At 43.4% G+C, this 18,644-nt stretch overlaps 1 protein-coding gene across 1 annotated transcript; it reads left to right on the forward strand.

Moving 5' to 3' along the window:
• Positions 1 to 5,021: 5,021 nt before the first annotated feature.
• Positions 5,022 to 18,349, forward strand: GTPBP2 (GTP binding protein 2). The gene is made up of 12 exons (XM_048483628.1): positions 5,022 to 5,244; positions 8,678 to 8,704; positions 9,261 to 9,445; positions 10,197 to 10,305; positions 10,734 to 10,931; positions 11,030 to 11,204; positions 11,459 to 11,678; positions 13,619 to 13,754; positions 14,068 to 14,126; positions 14,742 to 14,913; positions 15,783 to 15,947; positions 16,279 to 18,349. Exons 1-12 carry the CDS (start codon positions 5,065 to 5,067, stop codon positions 16,474 to 16,476), a joined length of 1,824 nt encoding a protein of 607 aa, XP_048339585.1. The 5' UTR covers positions 5,022 to 5,064; the 3' UTR covers positions 16,477 to 18,349.
• Positions 18,350 to 18,644: the final 295 nt, after the last annotated feature.

The raw sequence follows: 18,644 nt of genomic DNA on the forward strand, positions 1-18,644 counted from the left end.
AGTTCTGGTCGCCGCATCTCAAAAAGGATATTGAAGAGATAGAAAAAGTGCAGAGAAGGGCAACAAGGATGATTGAGGGACTGGAGCACCTTCCTTATGAGGAGAGGCTGCAGCGTTTGGGACTCTTTAGTTTGGAGAGGAGATGGCTGAGGGAGGATATGATTGAAGTCTATAAAATTATGCATGGGGTAGAAAATGTTGACAGAGAGACATTTTTCTCTCTTTCTCACAATACTAGAACCAGGGGGCATTCATTGAAAATGCTGGGGGGAAGAATTAGGACTAATAAAAGGAAACACTTCTTCACGCAACGTGTGATTGGTGTTTGGAATATGCTGCCACAGGAGGTGGTGATGGCCACTAACCTGGATAGCTTTAAAAGGGGCTTGGACAGATTTATGGAGGAGAAGTCGATTTATGGCTACCAATCTTGATCCTCTTTGATCTGAGATTGCAAATGCCTTAACAGTCCAGGTGCTTGGGAGCAACAGCCGCAGAAGGCCATTGCTTTCACATCCTGCACGTGAGCTCCCAAAGGCACCTGGTGGGCCACTGCAAGTAGCAGAGAGCTGGACTAGTTGGACTCTGGTCTGATCCAGCTGGCTTGTTCTTATGTTTCGATTCGATTTCGAATACCTTTAATGGCATATAAATTGTTTAAGATTAACTTAGCAAGGTAATAACAGCCTTTACAACTTCTGACGAGTTAATATGTTCTTATGTTATATTGTCACATTGTGGCTGGACTTTGTATTTCATAATATTGTCTGTAAATTGTAATTGTATGGTCACGTAATATAGAGCACTGCATTTTCATAGTATGGTAACCTTGGGGTAATTACTTTTGGGGGTTTTTTTTGCTCTGGTAACATAAGCTCCAATTTGGGCTGTCCTCAGGAAAATTATAGTAGTATGCTGGAAGGATTCACTGAATAAAGAACTAGGATAATCGCATGCCTTCTGCCACCCTCCACCCCAGTAAGTGGTGAACCATCCCAAATCATACATTCCATACATAAACCAAATAAACCACTCATGATCATGAAGCAACCTGCATTTCAGAGTTCAGGAGCACCCATCCTCTTCACATAATCAGACAGGGTTGGTTTGTCCCTGCGTAGCACAGATAGAGTAATTTCCTCAAGAACACCAGCCTCCCCAGTCAACAACACTTTTGCCGTGTCTGGATTCACCTTGAACTTGTTAACCTCTACCTTCTTGATCACAGCCTTCAAGCATAGGCATGTGACACACAGCTATGCTGGAGACTTTGATAAAGATATACAGCTGTGTGTTCTCAGTATATTGATAATATTCAACAACAAAGTTCTAGATGATGATCTCTTGTATAAACAGGAAAAAGCATCAAGACTAAAAGACCTTTATAAGTGTGTTCCCAGGTACTGAATCAATCTCTCCAGAGGACAACTCTGGGAGCATCTAAGCAGGTATAATCAAAAGTAACCCCCCTTTTATTTAATGGGTCTTACTTCCAGGAAAGTATTCTTAGGAGTGCAGCCTCCATAATCTAGCCAATTAAAAAGGCTCGAACCAAGAAAGGGCAGTATTGGTGACTCCAAAGCCTGGCTCTAAGCCAGAGATATTTACAAGGGTCAGATGTGACATAAATGTGACTTGGGAGGGCTGGGCCTGGGGAGGGCTGCCTTGGCTGGTGAGTCCCCAGCAGACTTACCAGCCCAGATCAGCATGAGGTAGAGTGGGGGGTGGCCACTTTGGCTGTCGAGCCCGCAGTGGGCTCAACATCCCAGAATGACACTGGGGGAGGTGGTCAGCCCTGCAAGGTGGTGGTGGCTGCTGCAGCTGGTAAGCCCACAGCAGACCTATCAGCCAAGATCAGCACCCGGGGGGGGGGGGGAGTTGGCTTGTGAGGCCACAGTGGGTTCACCAGCCCAGAATGGCACTGCTGAAGGTAGCTAGCACGGGGGAGGGGAGTCTTGCTGCAGCAGGCTCAACAGCTTGGGGTAAGGTGATTGCCTTAGCTGGTGAGTCTGCATTAGTGGGTGGCTATCTCAGCTGGGGGATGGCTACCTTTGCCGGAGAGCCCACAGCAACCTTGCTAGCCCAAATCAACACTGGGAAAGGTGGTCAGCACTGGGGGTGGCTGCCTCAGCTGGCAGGTTCACAGATGGCTTGCCAGGCCAGGTTGAGAGTGGAATGGAGTGGAGTGGGTAACTGGACTGGTGAGCCCACAGCAGGATGGGATGGCTGCCTGGACTGACAAGCCTGCAGCCGTCTTGTCAGGACAGACAGGCAGTGAGGTAGAATGATTGCCTGGACTGGCAAGCCCACAATGGGGGCAGAGGGTACCCGGACTGGTGAGCCTGCTGCAGGGTGGAGTAGCTGCCTGGCTGGCAAGCATGTAGAGGGGGTGGGTGCCTGGGCTAGCAAGTCCTCAGTGGGGTTGCTGACCAGATCAGGACCAAGGGGGTTGCCTCAGCTGGTTCGTGGGCCTGATAAACCCTCTAAGGGGCTGATTCCAACCCCCAGGCCACATGTTTGACACCCCTGCTCTAAGCAGTTCAACAAAATGACATGGTCCATTATAGACCAATCTAACGAAATCAGCAAAGAATGACCAGAGAATATGTCAAGGGTGGAGACCCAGCTTCAAGTTTGTCTTCAGCCACAGAATGACTTACTGACCTTTGGTATGCCAATATTTATTAATTAGAATATTGACAACCTGCCTTTTCAAACTACAGTTTACAAATGACAATTAAAAGCAATACAATTTATAATGAACAAGATAAACCCCCAAACCACCCCCAAATACCTGCAACTTATGCCCCAATAAAATATCTCATGTGTGAGTGTTAATAAAAATATAAAAAGCTTTTCTGTGGGTTTGTTACATTCTAGAGATAACTAAGAGTGCTAAGAGTATAGTGGTTAAGGTGCCAAACTAAGGTCTGGGAAACTCAGGTTTGAATTCCCACTCTGCCATGGGCAGTTGCTGCATGACCTTGGGCTAATCACACACACTCCGCCTCAACTCTGGCAAGTATTGGATGGGAGACTGTTGCGCCCCTGGACTGTTCAATAGCAAGACTCAGTATTCAGTTGATTTCTTTATTATGAAACAGCATCAGAAATAAGCATTTAGACTTTTGTTGCCAGAACTAAACATAGCCAGTATTGCAGCCACCATTATACCTATCAAATCACCCCACCCTACCTACCAGTTCCCAAGGGGAGATGGCACCCCTCCAGTCCCACTGTCTGTTGGAATAAGAAACTGCCTTCCCCACCCAGGGTCAAAACAACCAACATTCCACGCTACTGAAAGAGCTACAACGGCAAGTGTCTAATGAGCTGATAAGGCCTGAGAAGAAGCAAAGCAGGAAAACAAAGCACAGATGGGAGAGAAGAAAGTGAAGAGACAGGTTCCCACATCCTGGGCAGGAGACAGAAGACATGGCGGGATCAAACACAGGCGAATTGTGACAGATAATACCAAGGACATGAAATGGAGGCAGGAATGTCAAGGACGTGAAAATCCTGCAAGGTTGCAATAAGTCAGTTGTGACTTAATGGCAAGAAGAAAGAGAGAGAGAACTAACAGTGAATCCTAAGAACCCTTTTCTGAAAGGAAGACTGACTGACCAGACTTGAAAAGGAATCAGAGTGGATGTGCTTAGCACTGTTCTACAATGGTTTCAGCCTAGAGTTATGCCTCTCTAAGTGCATTTACTATGAAGAACAGAACTCCTTCCAGATAGGAGCAAGCAAATTACATCCTCCTCCAAACACAGCATCCCCAGGGATAAAGCAACCTGGAGTGGTTATCATTAGAATATCAATTATGTAGCTTACTAAAAAACATTATTTAGTTTTACTAAACCAATGTGATGTAATGACTAGCGTTAGATCAGAGACCTGATTCAAATTCACTCTGTGCCATAAAACTAACTGGGTGGTCTTGGGCCAGCAATAATCTCTCGATTTTAATTATCCTAAAGAGTTTGCAAATTATCCTAAAGAGTTGCAAAGATCAAATGAAAAGATGGATATGGATGATACGTTGAGCTTCTTGAAGGAGGGGTGGAATAAAAGTCAAATAATTAGTTTACTGCCACAGAGGGAGTATTTCTACCTCTCTAAAAATTACAAATATATAAATAATTAGGTCCCAATGTAATCTGACATCAATAATTCACTGGAAAGTTCAAGGCAGCTTCACCCATTTTCTAGTTGCAAGAGTTCTTTACAATAGTCACTGAACTGCACAGAGAAAGTCTTGTACTAATTGCTCTGTTTAGCAAAGGCATTGCATCAGACTAATGCACTGCATTTACTAAACAGAGCAATGTTTTCTGATGCAATGTCTTGCCAAGTACAGTAATACAGGGCACTGGGCAAAGTCCAGAACAAATACTGAAGACGTGGTTATTTTTAAAAATAGAGCCGCCTACTAGAAGCGAGGGTGGGAGGAGGTTGAGCTGTGTGTTCTGACTGCATGATGGGATCTGTAGTTCAGCTGCCTTAATTATTGTGAAGCGCACTCAAGACGACTTACGGCAAGCCACTAAGGTTTTCAAGGCCAGAGACTAACAGAAATTAGGCCACTCTTTAAATTTCCATTTCCTGAGAGTAAGTGCGACTGAATAAAACTTGACTTACTCCGAGCAGACCTGGGCTAATTACGCCCTGAAACCCTGAGGCTCTCGCTCTCCGGACTTCACTGTGCATAAAATCTCATAATTGCTTTACAGCGTCTGTGAGAATGACAGCATCTGCCCCTCCAAAGAAGATATTCAATTGCATTAGCCAGCCCAGGGATGGCACTGCCAGACTCATCTCAGTACCCGCACTGTTTACCGTTTTGGGTCTGAATCAGCGCAAGGGACACTAGGGATTGCATCCACTGCCTTACTTCGGCGAAGGGGCTGCTGGGAGTTGTAGTCAACAGCGTTGCCGTCGGCTCTGTTTCCCGTGGTGCCCTGCGGTTGTTTTCTGACGCTAGGAGCCAGGGCAGAGAGGATCTCAGTGGGAACTAAGGAGCATCTGGGGAAGGAAGGAGGGTCGGGCCGGCGGCGATCCACGATGGATTCGCGGGTGTCCGAGCTATTTGGGGGTTGCTGCCGGCCCGTCGGGGGTGGGAACGGCGGGGGCCTACGAGGCCGCGGCGGCAGCGGCTCCGGTGGTGGGTCTTCCAAGGGGAAGAAGAAAAACGGACGACACCGGGGAGGGAAGGCCAACAACCCACCGTATCTGCCACCGGAGGTGAGTGGATGATGTAGAGCTGTGGTGGTGGGATAAAGACTGTCCTTGGGATACGGTGGGGGATGTCTGCATACTGGCAGGTTGAACAGATCCTGGTCTCCCTTGGTTTTGGAGACTTTTTTTGCGGGCTGCAGTCCTGCACCTGGGTACAGTGCCTCCCCTGGCTTGGGGGAAGATTCAGGACCCTTCACCCTCGTAGTGAGAAAGGATTGCCTGGCTACAGGTGTGTCACTAGTGTGTGTGGGGCGGGATAGGGGTCTTTAGGCTAGGTTGTATTAGGGGAAGGGGTATAAAACCTGTTAGGGGTCGGGAATCTTATCCTAATAAACATCGTTTGGAGTAATTTGACTTGGTAGTTGTATGTTCCTATTATTCATTAGGAGTGTGTAGATGTGGTGGTGGTGGATTGCAGTTCTGCTGTCCTCGATCTTCCTTTTGTTTCACGCCTGTTGTTTTCCAAGCCGTCGCCCCGTCTGATTTGACACTTCTGTTTCCTCTGTTGTTTTGCTTGCTTTGATGTTTATCTGTCGTGTTAATTGCTCCATAATGGATGCCAGGCACACTTGGAAGCGTCTCTTGGCATCCCCGTAGCAGGGGGAAGCGTCAGTAGTTCTGGTAATGTAGCTTTGTCAGCGGGCGAGAGCGAAACTGAAACAACTGATTTTTTTCTTATAGCCACATTCCTGTCTCCCCCTTATTGTTGTCATACTAAATATTGTCTGCCTCCCTGAAGTTGCACTTAAGTTGGTTCAGACCTGGTAGGTTGTGCTCATCAAGAGCACGGTTTGTTCGTGCAAAAGATATTTAATGTGTCTTTTTGAAGATCAAAGGAAACTGTTTTGGGTAGTCCCTAAGAAAAGCTAATTCATACTGACACAGTAAATTCTGTCTGGGCTGTACTACTTTACATACTAGAGTTCTTCTCCTTGTGCCCCAAAACATTCTCATACAAAAAATAATTATTGGGAAAGAGGTTAATAGTCTATATGGGGCGTAGTTCTCGTTGAGGTTCTTGGCCTGTTTTAGGATTTTACCTCTTTGAATTGCAAGAGTCTCACCAAATGGAATGCCCTTTGCACCTTCATTGCCAGTAATTGGCTTTGGTAGTTTTCTTTGGGCACTTGCTAAGTACTGGGTTGCTATAGATGACAACACATTGCATCAGCTAAAAAAATTGTTCTATTCAGTAAATTCATTGCGTGTATACAGAATTTGCTCTGTACAGCTCATCTTACTATTATTGTAAGAACTGTAGCTAGGAGCTATGTGAAGCATCTCTGCCATCCTGGAATCTCCAGTAAATTAATATATGAAGATCAGGCAAAATTCTCCTTTAAAACTATCAGAGGCTAATTCCCAATTACCATTTTATAGCCCTTTAACATAGTGTTGTGCAGTTGCTGAGTGCTTTCTCATAGCATATTTTCATAGAAGGAAATGCCCATTAATGTGATGGGTGGAATTTCCACAAAGGAATGTATATTGTGATGACTCTGGGTAGTGATGGTGAAATTTTATAACACAGTTCTGTATTACCTTTAAACAAGCATTTCCAAGGCAATTTACATAAAGCAGTTTAAACATTTATTATTATTATTATTATTATTATTATTATTATTATTATTATTATTATTATTATTATTATTTATTTATTTAATTTGTATACCGCCCGATCCCCGAAGGGCTCCGGGCGGTGAACAACATTCACTACAATATCACATACAAACATTTTGTTAAAACTTTTCAGCAACAAAGCAAACGTAAAATCCTGTCTGTAGTTAAATTCCAAATTCCTGGCAGAATAATTATTTTATTTGTTTCCAAAATTAGTTTAGTGAAGAAGACATAGGCACTTGAGGAAATATACTCTACAGCTATGGAACTACACCTGTAAATGCTGCTCCTCATAGAAACTAATCACATCTTCCAGAAAGAAGCCCTTGGAACCCTCATAAGTGGATCTTATAACCCTAGAGGATTCATAGAGGAAGATGTATCCAGATATAGGTCCCAGGCCATGTAGGGCTTGAAAAGTCAAATCATGTCCTTTGAGTTGGGCTCAGAATCTAACCAGTGACCAAGGCAGATGTTTTGAACCTGGTGCACTTTGTTCTCGTTTGTGTTAACAAGCAGGCAGGAGCATTCTCTAGCACCTGAAATTTTTGGATCACTGTCAAAGGCAGCCCTAGGAATATAATGCTGGGCAATCGCAAATAACCCATTCTTTCATTATTTTTAAAATGTTTTGAGAGCACAAGCAACTTGGAATCACTCAAGTACCTGCACTCTGTGCTGTTCTCTTATTAGAGCTTGCTAATAGTCTGAATTAATGAAATACTTTGAGCCATTTAAGATGTGAGTTTTATCATTATTATCCTGAATTTCAGATAGCGAGCCAGGTCTCATCAGGTTCTTTGTCCCCAGGTAGCTGCATTGGACAGACCTCTGAAATTTCCACTTCCTTGCTGCCCTCAGATAACATTTGTGTACTGTTTGTAAATATATCTGTGCATGCTGTTTTCTTTATAACTTCCACTGCAGTCTCAATGGGTAATGGATACAAATTACTTGCTGCTTAGGAAGTATGAATTTTGATCCAGAGATCTAGCAGTGATTTCCCCCAAACTTCAGCTGGTAACCGAGGAGGGCGGGGTGGATGCTACATAAATACAATAAAAGGTAGACGAGGAGAGTCCTCCTTACTCTTCATATCTGATCATATAGTTCTCATTTGCAAGATGTGGATTCTAGGATATTAGTTTCTATGCCATTCTTAGGCTTTTCTTTTGCCAAAACAAGCCTACTGTAGACGAAAGAACTCTGAATCTGCTCGTGGCAAGAAACTATAATTGGGAAGAGACTTCTGTTTACTTCCAGACGAGAAAGCACTTTTCAGGAAGAAATTAAACAAACAGTTCTGTTTTCATTCTGCTGTCTGTCTGGTTTATTGCACCTTACCTGAGAATTATTGGCCAATCCCATCTAGGAGATTGAACCAAAATTAGTGTGATGTACTTCAGACATTCCTGCATTTAGAATTTGATTCCAGCCTTTTATAGGTTTGATATTTATAGGTTTGATATTGGTTGTTAGTAACTGGGTAGATTGTGGTATCCTTTGCTTGGTCACAAACTAGTTATTAATAGTGCATCCAACATGGGCCACACATTTACCAAATATGCAGCATTGTCTTTAGCAGGAATATTTCTGGAACTGTACTAAGAAGAGGCAATGGGTAAAATGGATTTTGATTTCATGTAGCTTCATCCTTTTTGTAAGTATGGGTCTAAAATTATATTAGGATGAAAATATTTTTGTCCAAACAGTCCCTGCTAAGTCCTGGCTTTATTGAGTGATCAAATGTGAGGTCAGGAGATATATTAAATGGCGATCTGTACAAGTATCACCAACTTGTGTCTTTTCTTTTAACTAGGCAGAAGATGGGAACATAGAATACAAGGTGAGCCTCTTGTGGGAGGAACTTGCAAGGTTAAAGTTCTTTAGTCTAAAAATTCCCTATCAAAACATGATGTAAATCAAGTTACTGCTCAGCAATTAGAATATGCTTTATAAATATATTTCCAATACACACGTCTATTAAAATTTGGTAAGAATTAAATCAAAACGAAAATACCTTTATTAAAAACTTTGTGCTGGCTGCCTCAAATTCACATTTGTGAATTTATCTTTAAAACTTGAATGTTAAGCCAACAGTGAGAACTTTTTTTGTTTGTTATATTTTCTCTTTTGAAAAATTGTCAACTGTGGTGTTCAGTTACATACTGTTCCTTTATTTAGCTTCCTGGAATTTAACTGTTCCATCTGAACTCATTTAGTGGAGTCACTCTAGGCAAGCTATTTTAATAAAAGGAAAGCTGGAAAATCCTTTGAACATGTTAATGACTTGTATAAAAATGAGCATGAATTCTACTGAAGAATTTACATGCATGCACAAACAGCTTTCCTTTGTGAGGTCCCCTTGCTTTCTGACTTTAATCACTCCTTCCTTTGGGCAGCTGAAACTAGTTAATCCTTCCCAGTACCGCTTTGAACATCTAGTAACACAGATGAAGTGGCGTCTACAAGAAGGTCGTGGTGAGGCAGTGTACCAGATTGGTGTAGAGGACAACGGGCTGCTGGTGGGACTGTCGGAAGAGGAGATGCGCGCCTCTCTCAAAACGCTGCGGCGGATGGCTGAGAAGTATGTGCATCCGCCCTGCTTCTGAGCCAAGGCAAACCAAATATGCTCATAATTTCCAGAAATGCTCTGGGACCTTCTGTTGACATCTCACAGAAAGTTTCCAACTTAAGAAATCTCTTCTAGTAGCCGAATGACTAGGATCTTTTCACTAAGGATATTTTCTCATATTACTACATTCCTTATGTGCACCAAGAAGCATTTCACAATTATAATAGGAAAACGTTTTTCCCTCCTCACATGCTGGAAAACAAACCAGTTCTGGGTGGTTTCTGACAAATCAGTGCTGACATGATCAGTATTAATTTTAATGAGGTTTATTAAACAAGAACTACAGAGACTCAGTATAGATGGACACCTTGTTTTACCTATTTCACTTCACAAGGTGAAAGTCTTAGTTATCTCTGTAGCCATGTCCAGTGATTTCATGTGAACAGGAGTTCTCTCTCTTGTTTAGTAGAAGGTTTTCCTACATGTGGTGTGCGGTATGTTACTACAATCCTTAAACTTTAAAATTAGGATACTTGGCTGATACCCATACCAAAGTGTAAATAAATTCCTAGAAAATGTATAAGCCTGCTGATATCTGTTAATGTACTAACTTTTGTTGCCAAGCAAGAAAGGAGTTAAAGTATCCCCTCTATCTGTCAATTAAATTTGTAAAAAAGCACTGCAAAAAGAACTGCTGAAGTGGGGAATTCTTGCATATGTTCACTTATATACATGTGTGGGATTTTTGTTTTGCCATTTTCAGAGTGGGAGCTGATATCACTGTGCTACGTGAAAGGGAGGTGGATTATGACAGTGACATTCCCAGGAAGATAACAGAAGTTCTTGTCCGAAAGGTCCCAGACAACCAGCAGGTAACAGCCCACTTCAATTTGAATGCCTTCTAATATGGAGGCTCACTCTTCAGGAGGTGGAATTTGACAGTGAATTGGAATCTTGTGCCATGGAGGCACAATTCTAGAATGTTCCATTTTAGGAAACTGTCCATCAGGAAGACTTGATGGATGGGCTGGGGAAGTCCTAGAAGCCTTTTCACTTTCTGAGTGCCACCTTCTAGACCTTGCTCAGTTTTTGGAGGCCAAAATAACTGATTCTAAATTCTTGGTATTGGTGGTGTTGTATCACAAAGTACTATGCATATTCTCCAAATTACCCTGGATCCTAGCAGATTAATTTGCAAGACAAAGTCCAAGTCAGAATTTGCATTTCAGAAACAACCATCTCTATGAATGCATTCAATTTCTTTTTTAAAAATTATAGTTTCCCCTTTTCCCCCCATAAGTTCTTAGATTTGCGAGTAGCTGTGCTTGGGAATGTGGATTCAGGCAAGTCAACTCTACTAGGTGTCCTGACACAGGGAGAGCTGGATAATGGGCGAGGCAGAGCTCGTCTCAATCTGTTCCGGCACCTGCATGAGATCCAGTCAGGGAGGACATCCAGCATCAGCTTTGAAATCCTTGGCTTCAACAGCAAAGGAGAGGTATGGGTCCCCAGCTATGGGAATTGAGTTGCCATTTTACTCCTCTAGGTACAAAGGATGCTGTTTTCTATGAATACTCTGTTTCTTTTGCCTTCTAGGTAGTAAACTACAGTGACTCACGAACAGCTGAGGAGATCTGTGAGAGTTCCTCCAAGATGATCACCTTCATTGACTTGGCTGGCCATCACAAGTACTTGAAAACCACCATATTTGGACTCACAAGTTATTGCCCAGACTTTGCCATGCTGGTGGTTAGTGCTAATACTGGAATTGGTGAGTGCATGTTCTCATTTGATCTACTATTGAGATTTTTTAGAACTACCGTAACATCTGATTAAAAGATGGTGTGTATACCTGTGTACTTTCCAACCATCTTTCATCAAGGTTATGAGTTTTTGTTGGTGCCATCTTCATGACAATGTACAGTAAATGTTTTCAGCAGGGTGATCGCAGAGTGTCACGTGTAACTAGGTTTGAGGTCCCTGCCTTCTCTCAGATTGTCTTTTCCAACATCATGTCTTATACAGCAGGTACAACACGAGAGCATCTAGGCTTGGCTATGGCCCTGAAGGTCCCTTTCTTCATAGTCATTAGCAAAGTGGACTTGTGCTCAAAAGCCACTGTGGAACGGACAGTGAAGCAGCTGGAGCGGATCCTGAAGCAGCCTGGTTGCAACAAGCTCCCCTTGCTGGTAACATCGGATGATGACGCTGTCACAGCAGCCCAGCAGTTTGCACAGTCTCCCAAGTAAGACTTGTTATGTCCCCTTTTTCTGGAAGTGGGAATGGAAGTCACTTGATAGCATTGGGTCAACTATGACTAAATGGTTGGAAGGGAGAGAAATATTAGGCCCTGTGTGGTTTGGTAGTGATGAAAATATGAGGGATGGCATAACTGGTTCCTGAAGAAGCAATTGGGGACTTGTTCCTCCTGTAGCCTGATCCTGTGTATCTTTATTTGGGTGCTGGTCCTATTGAGTTTAAAGGTGCTTTTTGCCTGATAACTGTACTTAGAACTGTAGTCTGCATAAAGCACTGTCCCTATACTTGCTTGTCTGCTGTGAAGTCCTTCCTGTGCCTTCAGTCTGGTCCCCAGGAGTTTAAAAAACCTTGTAGCTGTTCTGAGCCACTGTTTGGTGACAGTGTCTGACCATTTTCCTTACTCCCAGAGAGTACTGAAAACATAGTGGGAGACAACTGCTGCTACCAGCAATTCTGAGAGTATCTCTTGCTAAAGGGAATTGCACGCCTGGCACTTTGTACCTGCGTTGCTGCTTAGTTGCTGCACTTTTTGTTTTGCCCCTGCTAGCTACTGCAGGGGTAGTGTACTGCAGCTTTTCAGTTTCAGGCTATCTCACGCCAGTTCACAGCTGGGTCCTAACTCAAAATGCAGTCCCACTATTTGAAATGTTTGAAATATTGGGATGAATACTAGGTGTTAGGATAGAGAGATGCAGGGATCCTTAAAAGCAGGGGAGCCCTGATCTCAAAGAAAACATTCTTTCTCTGGGAACAGGACTGCAAAAATATCAAATTGCAAACTTGGAGGAGATGAATTTCCTGTATGAGCACAGATCAGCAGGATGAGAGTGACCATTTGTCCACCTGCCATCAAGGAGCAAGATAGGTGGTGATTTACAGGTAGCGAGTGGGTTCATGTATGTTGATTGGAGAAAAGGTACACATGGAGATCCACTTTCAGTTTCATGATAAGTCAAAGATTAACCCTCCCAGCCAGAATAGAAAGACATTTCTGTTAGTCGTGCTGTTAGTCTGTCTAGACATTCTGTCAGTTTTGCTAGCCAAGGGACAAGAACAGGAAACTAATGAAGTCTGTCTGGATCAGTCTGTAGTTCCAACGTTTTTGTAGGCTTACTTCCATTCCAGGGAAGGGAATGCATTGATGCTGTCATTAGAACTGTGATGGGAACTAACAAATTTCCTCCCCTACTCTGTGAAAACACATGGCCACAACTTATGTACTTATATTCGATCTGAGCTATACAGTTGTCTTCCAGCTGGAATTGTCATTATTAGGTATCATCTGAAGAAATACAAAATATTTCTCAGCCCATGAAAAATAACTCAACCAGAAGGAATCCTTGTGAATTCAGGGTAAACAGTTAACTGCTGGGCTGGTATAATCCATATGGATCCATTGCAGGAAAACCTTTGTTAATTCATCACTCATGGGGAGTGGGAGTTGCTAGTTTATCAAATGTGCCACATACTCTTAACATTATTCTGTCCCATTCCTACTGAGAAGAATCCCCAGCAACCATACCCTACCCCACTGGGAATACCACAATGACAGCTCCCATGCCTGGCAGGACTCTTCCCCTTGCTACAGAGCCATTAGCAAGAAAATAAGCAAGCCAGCTCTACCAGAGCCACTCCTGAGAGCGCAAGGCAGGCTGAGGTACTTGAGAACATCAGATGGCACTGATGACTGTTGGAGGCCCAGAGTAGTGGCAACGATCAGGCTGGCCTGCTGGAGAGGTGGAAATGGTGCACATGACCAAAGGCATAGTGATATGCTGGATAAAGGGGGTGAGGTTGCCCCCTGCAATGCCAGTTAAGTAGGTATTCTGGATAACAAAGATTGTAGTTTGCTTTGGGATAATCTGCTCCAAACCAGAGTGGTGGGTTTTTTAGTCACCAGTTGAATTCTTTCTTGTGTGTTTACAGTATCACTCCAATCTTCACCTTATCAAGTGTTTCTGGAGAGAACCTGGATCTCGTGAAAGTTTTCCTCAACATCCTTCCTCCTCTTACTAACAGCAAAGAGCAAGAGGATCTAATGCAGCAGCTTACTGAATTTCAGGTATACAAGGGTCTCTTCTTTCACTGGGGGTCTCGGTACTACCTCCATTGTTTGCAAGGGCAAGCACCTCTTGCATTCTTTCCATTGAGAGGTGAAAGTGTAGCGATCCATGGAAATAATGAATCTTAATTTATATATGAAAATAGATTTCACTTATGTTCCTGTTACCATTTAATTGCTTCTGAACCTTTTTCAGCTCTGAAAAAACATCTAGGGATTGTTCCTAAGTTCTAGGGAGGAAGGCCATGTGTTGACTCTCTGTCTCAGTTGTTGCAGTTGTATAGCTGAAGTGCCTGTTTCTGTCTGATTGCAGGTGGATGAAATCTACACAGTGCCTGAAGTGGGCACTGTTGTTGGAGGAACTCTGTCAAGGTGGGTGCTGCTCCATGCACAAAGTCTTGGGGTTGGCATGAATAAGGAGGCAATGCAAAGAACTTTAGGCCTGCAGAAGATTGGCCATGTAGCTGAGCATTTCCTGTTCTCATTGTAGACCTAGGAGTGCTCTGTGTGTCACTGCCTTGGGTCCCCTGCAATAGTCCTAATAATCCCCGAGTGCTGCACAGAAGTTCCCTACCTCTGAGTGGAACTGAGCCACCTGGGAGAGCTTCCCCTGCCAGGCCACCCAATCTGCACAGCACCAATATGGTGACTGCACGGCCGTGCAACTTACAGGGAACATTGGCCCCATTTTGCTGGCAAGAAGCAAAATACAAATACTGTAACTAGAACCAATTACTGTTTCACCTGTGACCAAAGGGAGTCAAATTGAATTGCAAAGACAGAAGCAACCGTGAAACCATGTCTTAAAAGATCTTGTGTGCCCATCTGTACAGATAGGTGTGCTATCTATTATTTGGAGAATATAAGACTCCCATGTTCTCTTGAAGTGAAGCTGTTGTTCTGGGTATCGAAAGCAAGCAACAGAGGAATGGTTTAACCTTGTGAATGGGAGCTAAATATGGTCTCTGGATTTTGTGCATTTGCCAGTGGAATATGTAGAGAGGGAGAGAACCTGGTGGTTGGTCCAACTGATGATGGCAAATTCCTCCAGCTGAAAGTGTGCAGTATCCAGCGGAATCGTTCAGCGTGCCGTGTGCTTCGGGCTGGGCAGGCTGCTACACTTGCCCTTGGACACTTTGATCGCTCACTACTGCGCAAAGTGAGTCCACCTCTTATCTCTGGAGCTATGGTTTTGAGACTCCCCTTCACCTTTCTTGGAATTGTGTCCTGAGTTGAAGCTATTGTGAAGGGTTGCAGACTGTGGTTCCTCTGGAAGATACTCTGGTTTCTTTTCAATAGGCATTTTGACTCAGGTTGGGAATAATGGAATAAGAGTCTTCAGATGGAAATCTTAAACTTGACCATGAACTTAAAGCCATAGAGCAGAAATTGGTCATTAGGTTGTTACTCACCCGCCCTGGTCCCTTACCTGGGTAGTCTTCCTGTATATATTTTCTCTGCTATCCCTCCATTCTGTAAATCTGGGTAACAACCAGCTTCTTGCAACTGAAGAACATCGGGAAAGATGGTAGTAGCCTGTTTCTGTACCTTTGGCAGAAACAGTTGGCTCTTGTGCTGGAGTCCCTCTAGCCGAGAGATTGTATCCATGCAGTAGAACAGATGTTGAATCATTAACTCATTTTTTTTCTTTAGTTGTGGCTTATTTTTCACTCCAAGGGCTTGCTTTATAACCCCTCTTGTGCTGTGTTTCCTGTCTTCTCGCATGATTTTCACTTTTTATTTCTTACGACTGGTAAAATAAGGGAATTACATTCTCTGTAGTTAAATGTATTCTTTCTGCTGTTAAAATTAGGAGCTTGCATGTATTACCTCAACCCAAGGATTGAACACTTTTTATTTAGTTTAATATTTGATACTTGTTTTTTGATTTGCCGAAAGTGCTTTGGCACGTAGGCACTGACATTTCTGAACTGGAACAGGTAGTAGCCCCCTTTTTGTCTGTGGGATAGGAAGGGATGGGTGCTGCTGTCAAGAGAACTGGCCTAACACTCTTACTGTCTCCCTTAGGGTATGGTGATGGTAAGCCCAGAGATGAACCCCACTATTTGTTCAGTGTTTGAAGCTGAAATTGTTCTGCTTTTCCATGCCACAACTTTCCGGAACGGATTCCAAGTAACAGTGCATGTTGGCAATGTGCGGCAAACAGCAATTGTGGAAAAGATCCAGGGAAAGGTAGGTCTGTGGCTGAGAAGAGTGTTGCCTTCCTCTCTTCTCAAGAAAGCACTCAGCATCTTATCCCCCTCATCAATATTTGCTGGCTATTTTATAAGCTGAGCAACCGTCCATTGCATTTAGGCCTCCTCCTTGAGATGCCTTCAATATCACCAGGGCTTTTGCTGTAGTTCAGTAGTCTCACTGAAGTAGTTCCAGAAACACTCCAGCACTTGGGGACAGAAACATCCTCAATGGGCCACCCTTCCTTTTCTTCCTGGTTTCTGGAATCCCAAACCCAAATAGCTAGGCTAGCTATTACCTTATAATCACACCATCTCCTCTCATTCAGGACAAGCTGCGGACAGGAGAAAAGGCTGTGGTTCGTTTCAGGTTCATTAAACATCCTGAATATTTGAAGATAGGAGCCAAGCTCCTGTTCCGCGAAGGAGTTACCAAAGGTATTGGACATGTCACACATATCCAAGCAATCACCATTGGAGAGAATGGCTTAGAAGAAGGCCTAAGCTCGGTGCTGGTCAGTTTCTGACTTGCATTGGATCTCTGAGATCTCCTGATGACAGCAATAGAGGAAGGGGAGGAGCCGCCTCCCACCCACCATCTGGAGTTTCTGCTTGGTCTGTCTTTTTACATCGGCATCTTTCTTCCGTACCACAGAGGGTTGCTGAACTGAGTGCTCTGGAGCAAGTTGAGAATGTTTGCACTTCACCTGCTTCATTTCGTTGCTTTCCCTGAAGTACACAAAGAGTGGCTGCATCTTTTTCCAGGCCTGGCAACAACTGGGTTTGTTGACTTTTGTTGGAAGTTATTTCTGAGTAGAGGGCAAAGCCCTGTGGGTGTTGGATTGTAGCTGAGGGATTCTGCCACCTGTGAGGCAAGAATAATTGACCCACTTCAGCCTTCTGGGCTCAGTCCCTGTTTGGTCCAGCTTTGCAGATTGTCACAGATGAGCTGAACAATTTGCACTGCTCACAGTGCAGCTCAGGACCTTTCTAATCATTTTTAAATTATTGCTGGTTTCATTTTAAACAGATAGTTCCTCAATTTTAATTAGTGTACTGGATTTTAGTAGCTTAATTTCCACGATGTTTTTTAAAGGGTTGGCGCAAGGAAGGAACATATCCCTGAAATAGCCTTTATTTGATGGTAATAATAATAATACCCCCTTCCCCTCATATCATGGCTATGAAGTTGTTAACAGCTACTCTCTTCCTCAGTAGAGCTGACAAGATTTCCTAAAGGAGTTCTAGACCAGTGTGGAGATCTCATGCACCTCAGTATTTGCTGGCTGTTTCCTCAGCTGAGCTCCTGCTGTTGGTAGCCTTAACTGAGATGGCCTTATGTTCTGATGAGTTTCCCTGATGAATCCATGGGTACCCAAGCCTAATGTGTTCCTCGATAAACTTGCCTTAATTTGACATGGTCAAACCAGTAAGAGGTGTTTGGCCATCACAGGGAAGCTTGAGACTTTACTGTAGTTATCATGATTCCCATTCAGCCTTTCTAACTCCAGCTTTTTGCTTACGTTAGCTTTATTCTTGACAGACAACCATCTCTACACCTACAGTATGCAACTGAAGCTATGGTCCTGACATTTGTATGCTATGGGACAGTTTTCAAGCATACAGAAAGCTGTGCCTCTTGAAGGATGTTGAAATTGACAACAGTGTTTTTGCTTAATTATTCCTATATATTTCAGCTGCTGTTTCAATAAGGGTTGAAGTAGTCAGGAGTTAACATGGCCAGTGAGGAGAATGACCTGTACTAAAATGCTCCTTCTATTACCATGTTTTGCTTTATCTTGTCCTGTTCAGAGAAGACATTTTTATAACTGCTGATAGTGCCACACAGATGGCTGAGTTATGTTTTCTTTCAAAGCATATTGGAACCCGTGATTGCTCTCCTTCCTGGTGATGCTCCTTGCACTTCCGCTGGTCATTTGCCTTCATTTGATGGGAGAGGAGAAGAACATCAGTCCGTTTAATCTGAGTATCATGTCTTAGGAGACATTATCCATCCCAGCTCTCCCTTAATCAGTCAGTGTGGTTCCATGTGCACAGCACTCTTGATCACACCTGATTATGAAAAAGAAACTGATCTCATAGTGTATACCAGGCTTGGTCTGGCCACATTGCCAGTGTCAATCTGCCCTGTAGCAAAGGAGTGTTTTATTATCACTGTGAGTTATAGTGAGTTATTCAGTTGCAAACTTTCAAGGTGCTGTTTCAACCCTTGTGAAAGATGACGTTTGGTTGTCTCCCACCCTTGCCTTCTATTGCGTGAGTGTTCTCAGTGCCATGCTTTTCATGTTCATGGTTTGTGTGGATTCTTTGAAGCAGCGAGGTGTTTTGGCCTCCTATCTATATATAATGTACAAAATAAAGATGTTTTATTGAATAATACTTGGTTGTAATGTCAGGGCAACAGTAATGCTGCTGAGAAATGACAGCATCAGTGTGTTAAGATGTTGAGCTGCCTCCTGTAAAATCCCTATTGCATGAAAAGGGGCAAGTACACACACTGTTTACCTGCTTATCTGATCTTCCGGAGCATGTGCTTGAGAACCTTACCAGTCTGAGCATAGCAATTTGGGTATGAAATTTGGGTATGAAAGAAGCAACTGAAGAGAGCAAATAGTTGCATAATTAATTTAGCTGGCTGCTACCTAAAGAATGGAGATGGAGTGTCACATTCCGG

The sequence above is a fragment of the Sphaerodactylus townsendi genome, linkage group LG01 (genome assembly GCF_021028975.2).
Source record: "Sphaerodactylus townsendi isolate TG3544 linkage group LG01, MPM_Stown_v2.3, whole genome shotgun sequence".
NCBI classification, from domain to species: Eukaryota; Metazoa; Chordata; class Lepidosauria; order Squamata; family Sphaerodactylidae; genus Sphaerodactylus; species Sphaerodactylus townsendi.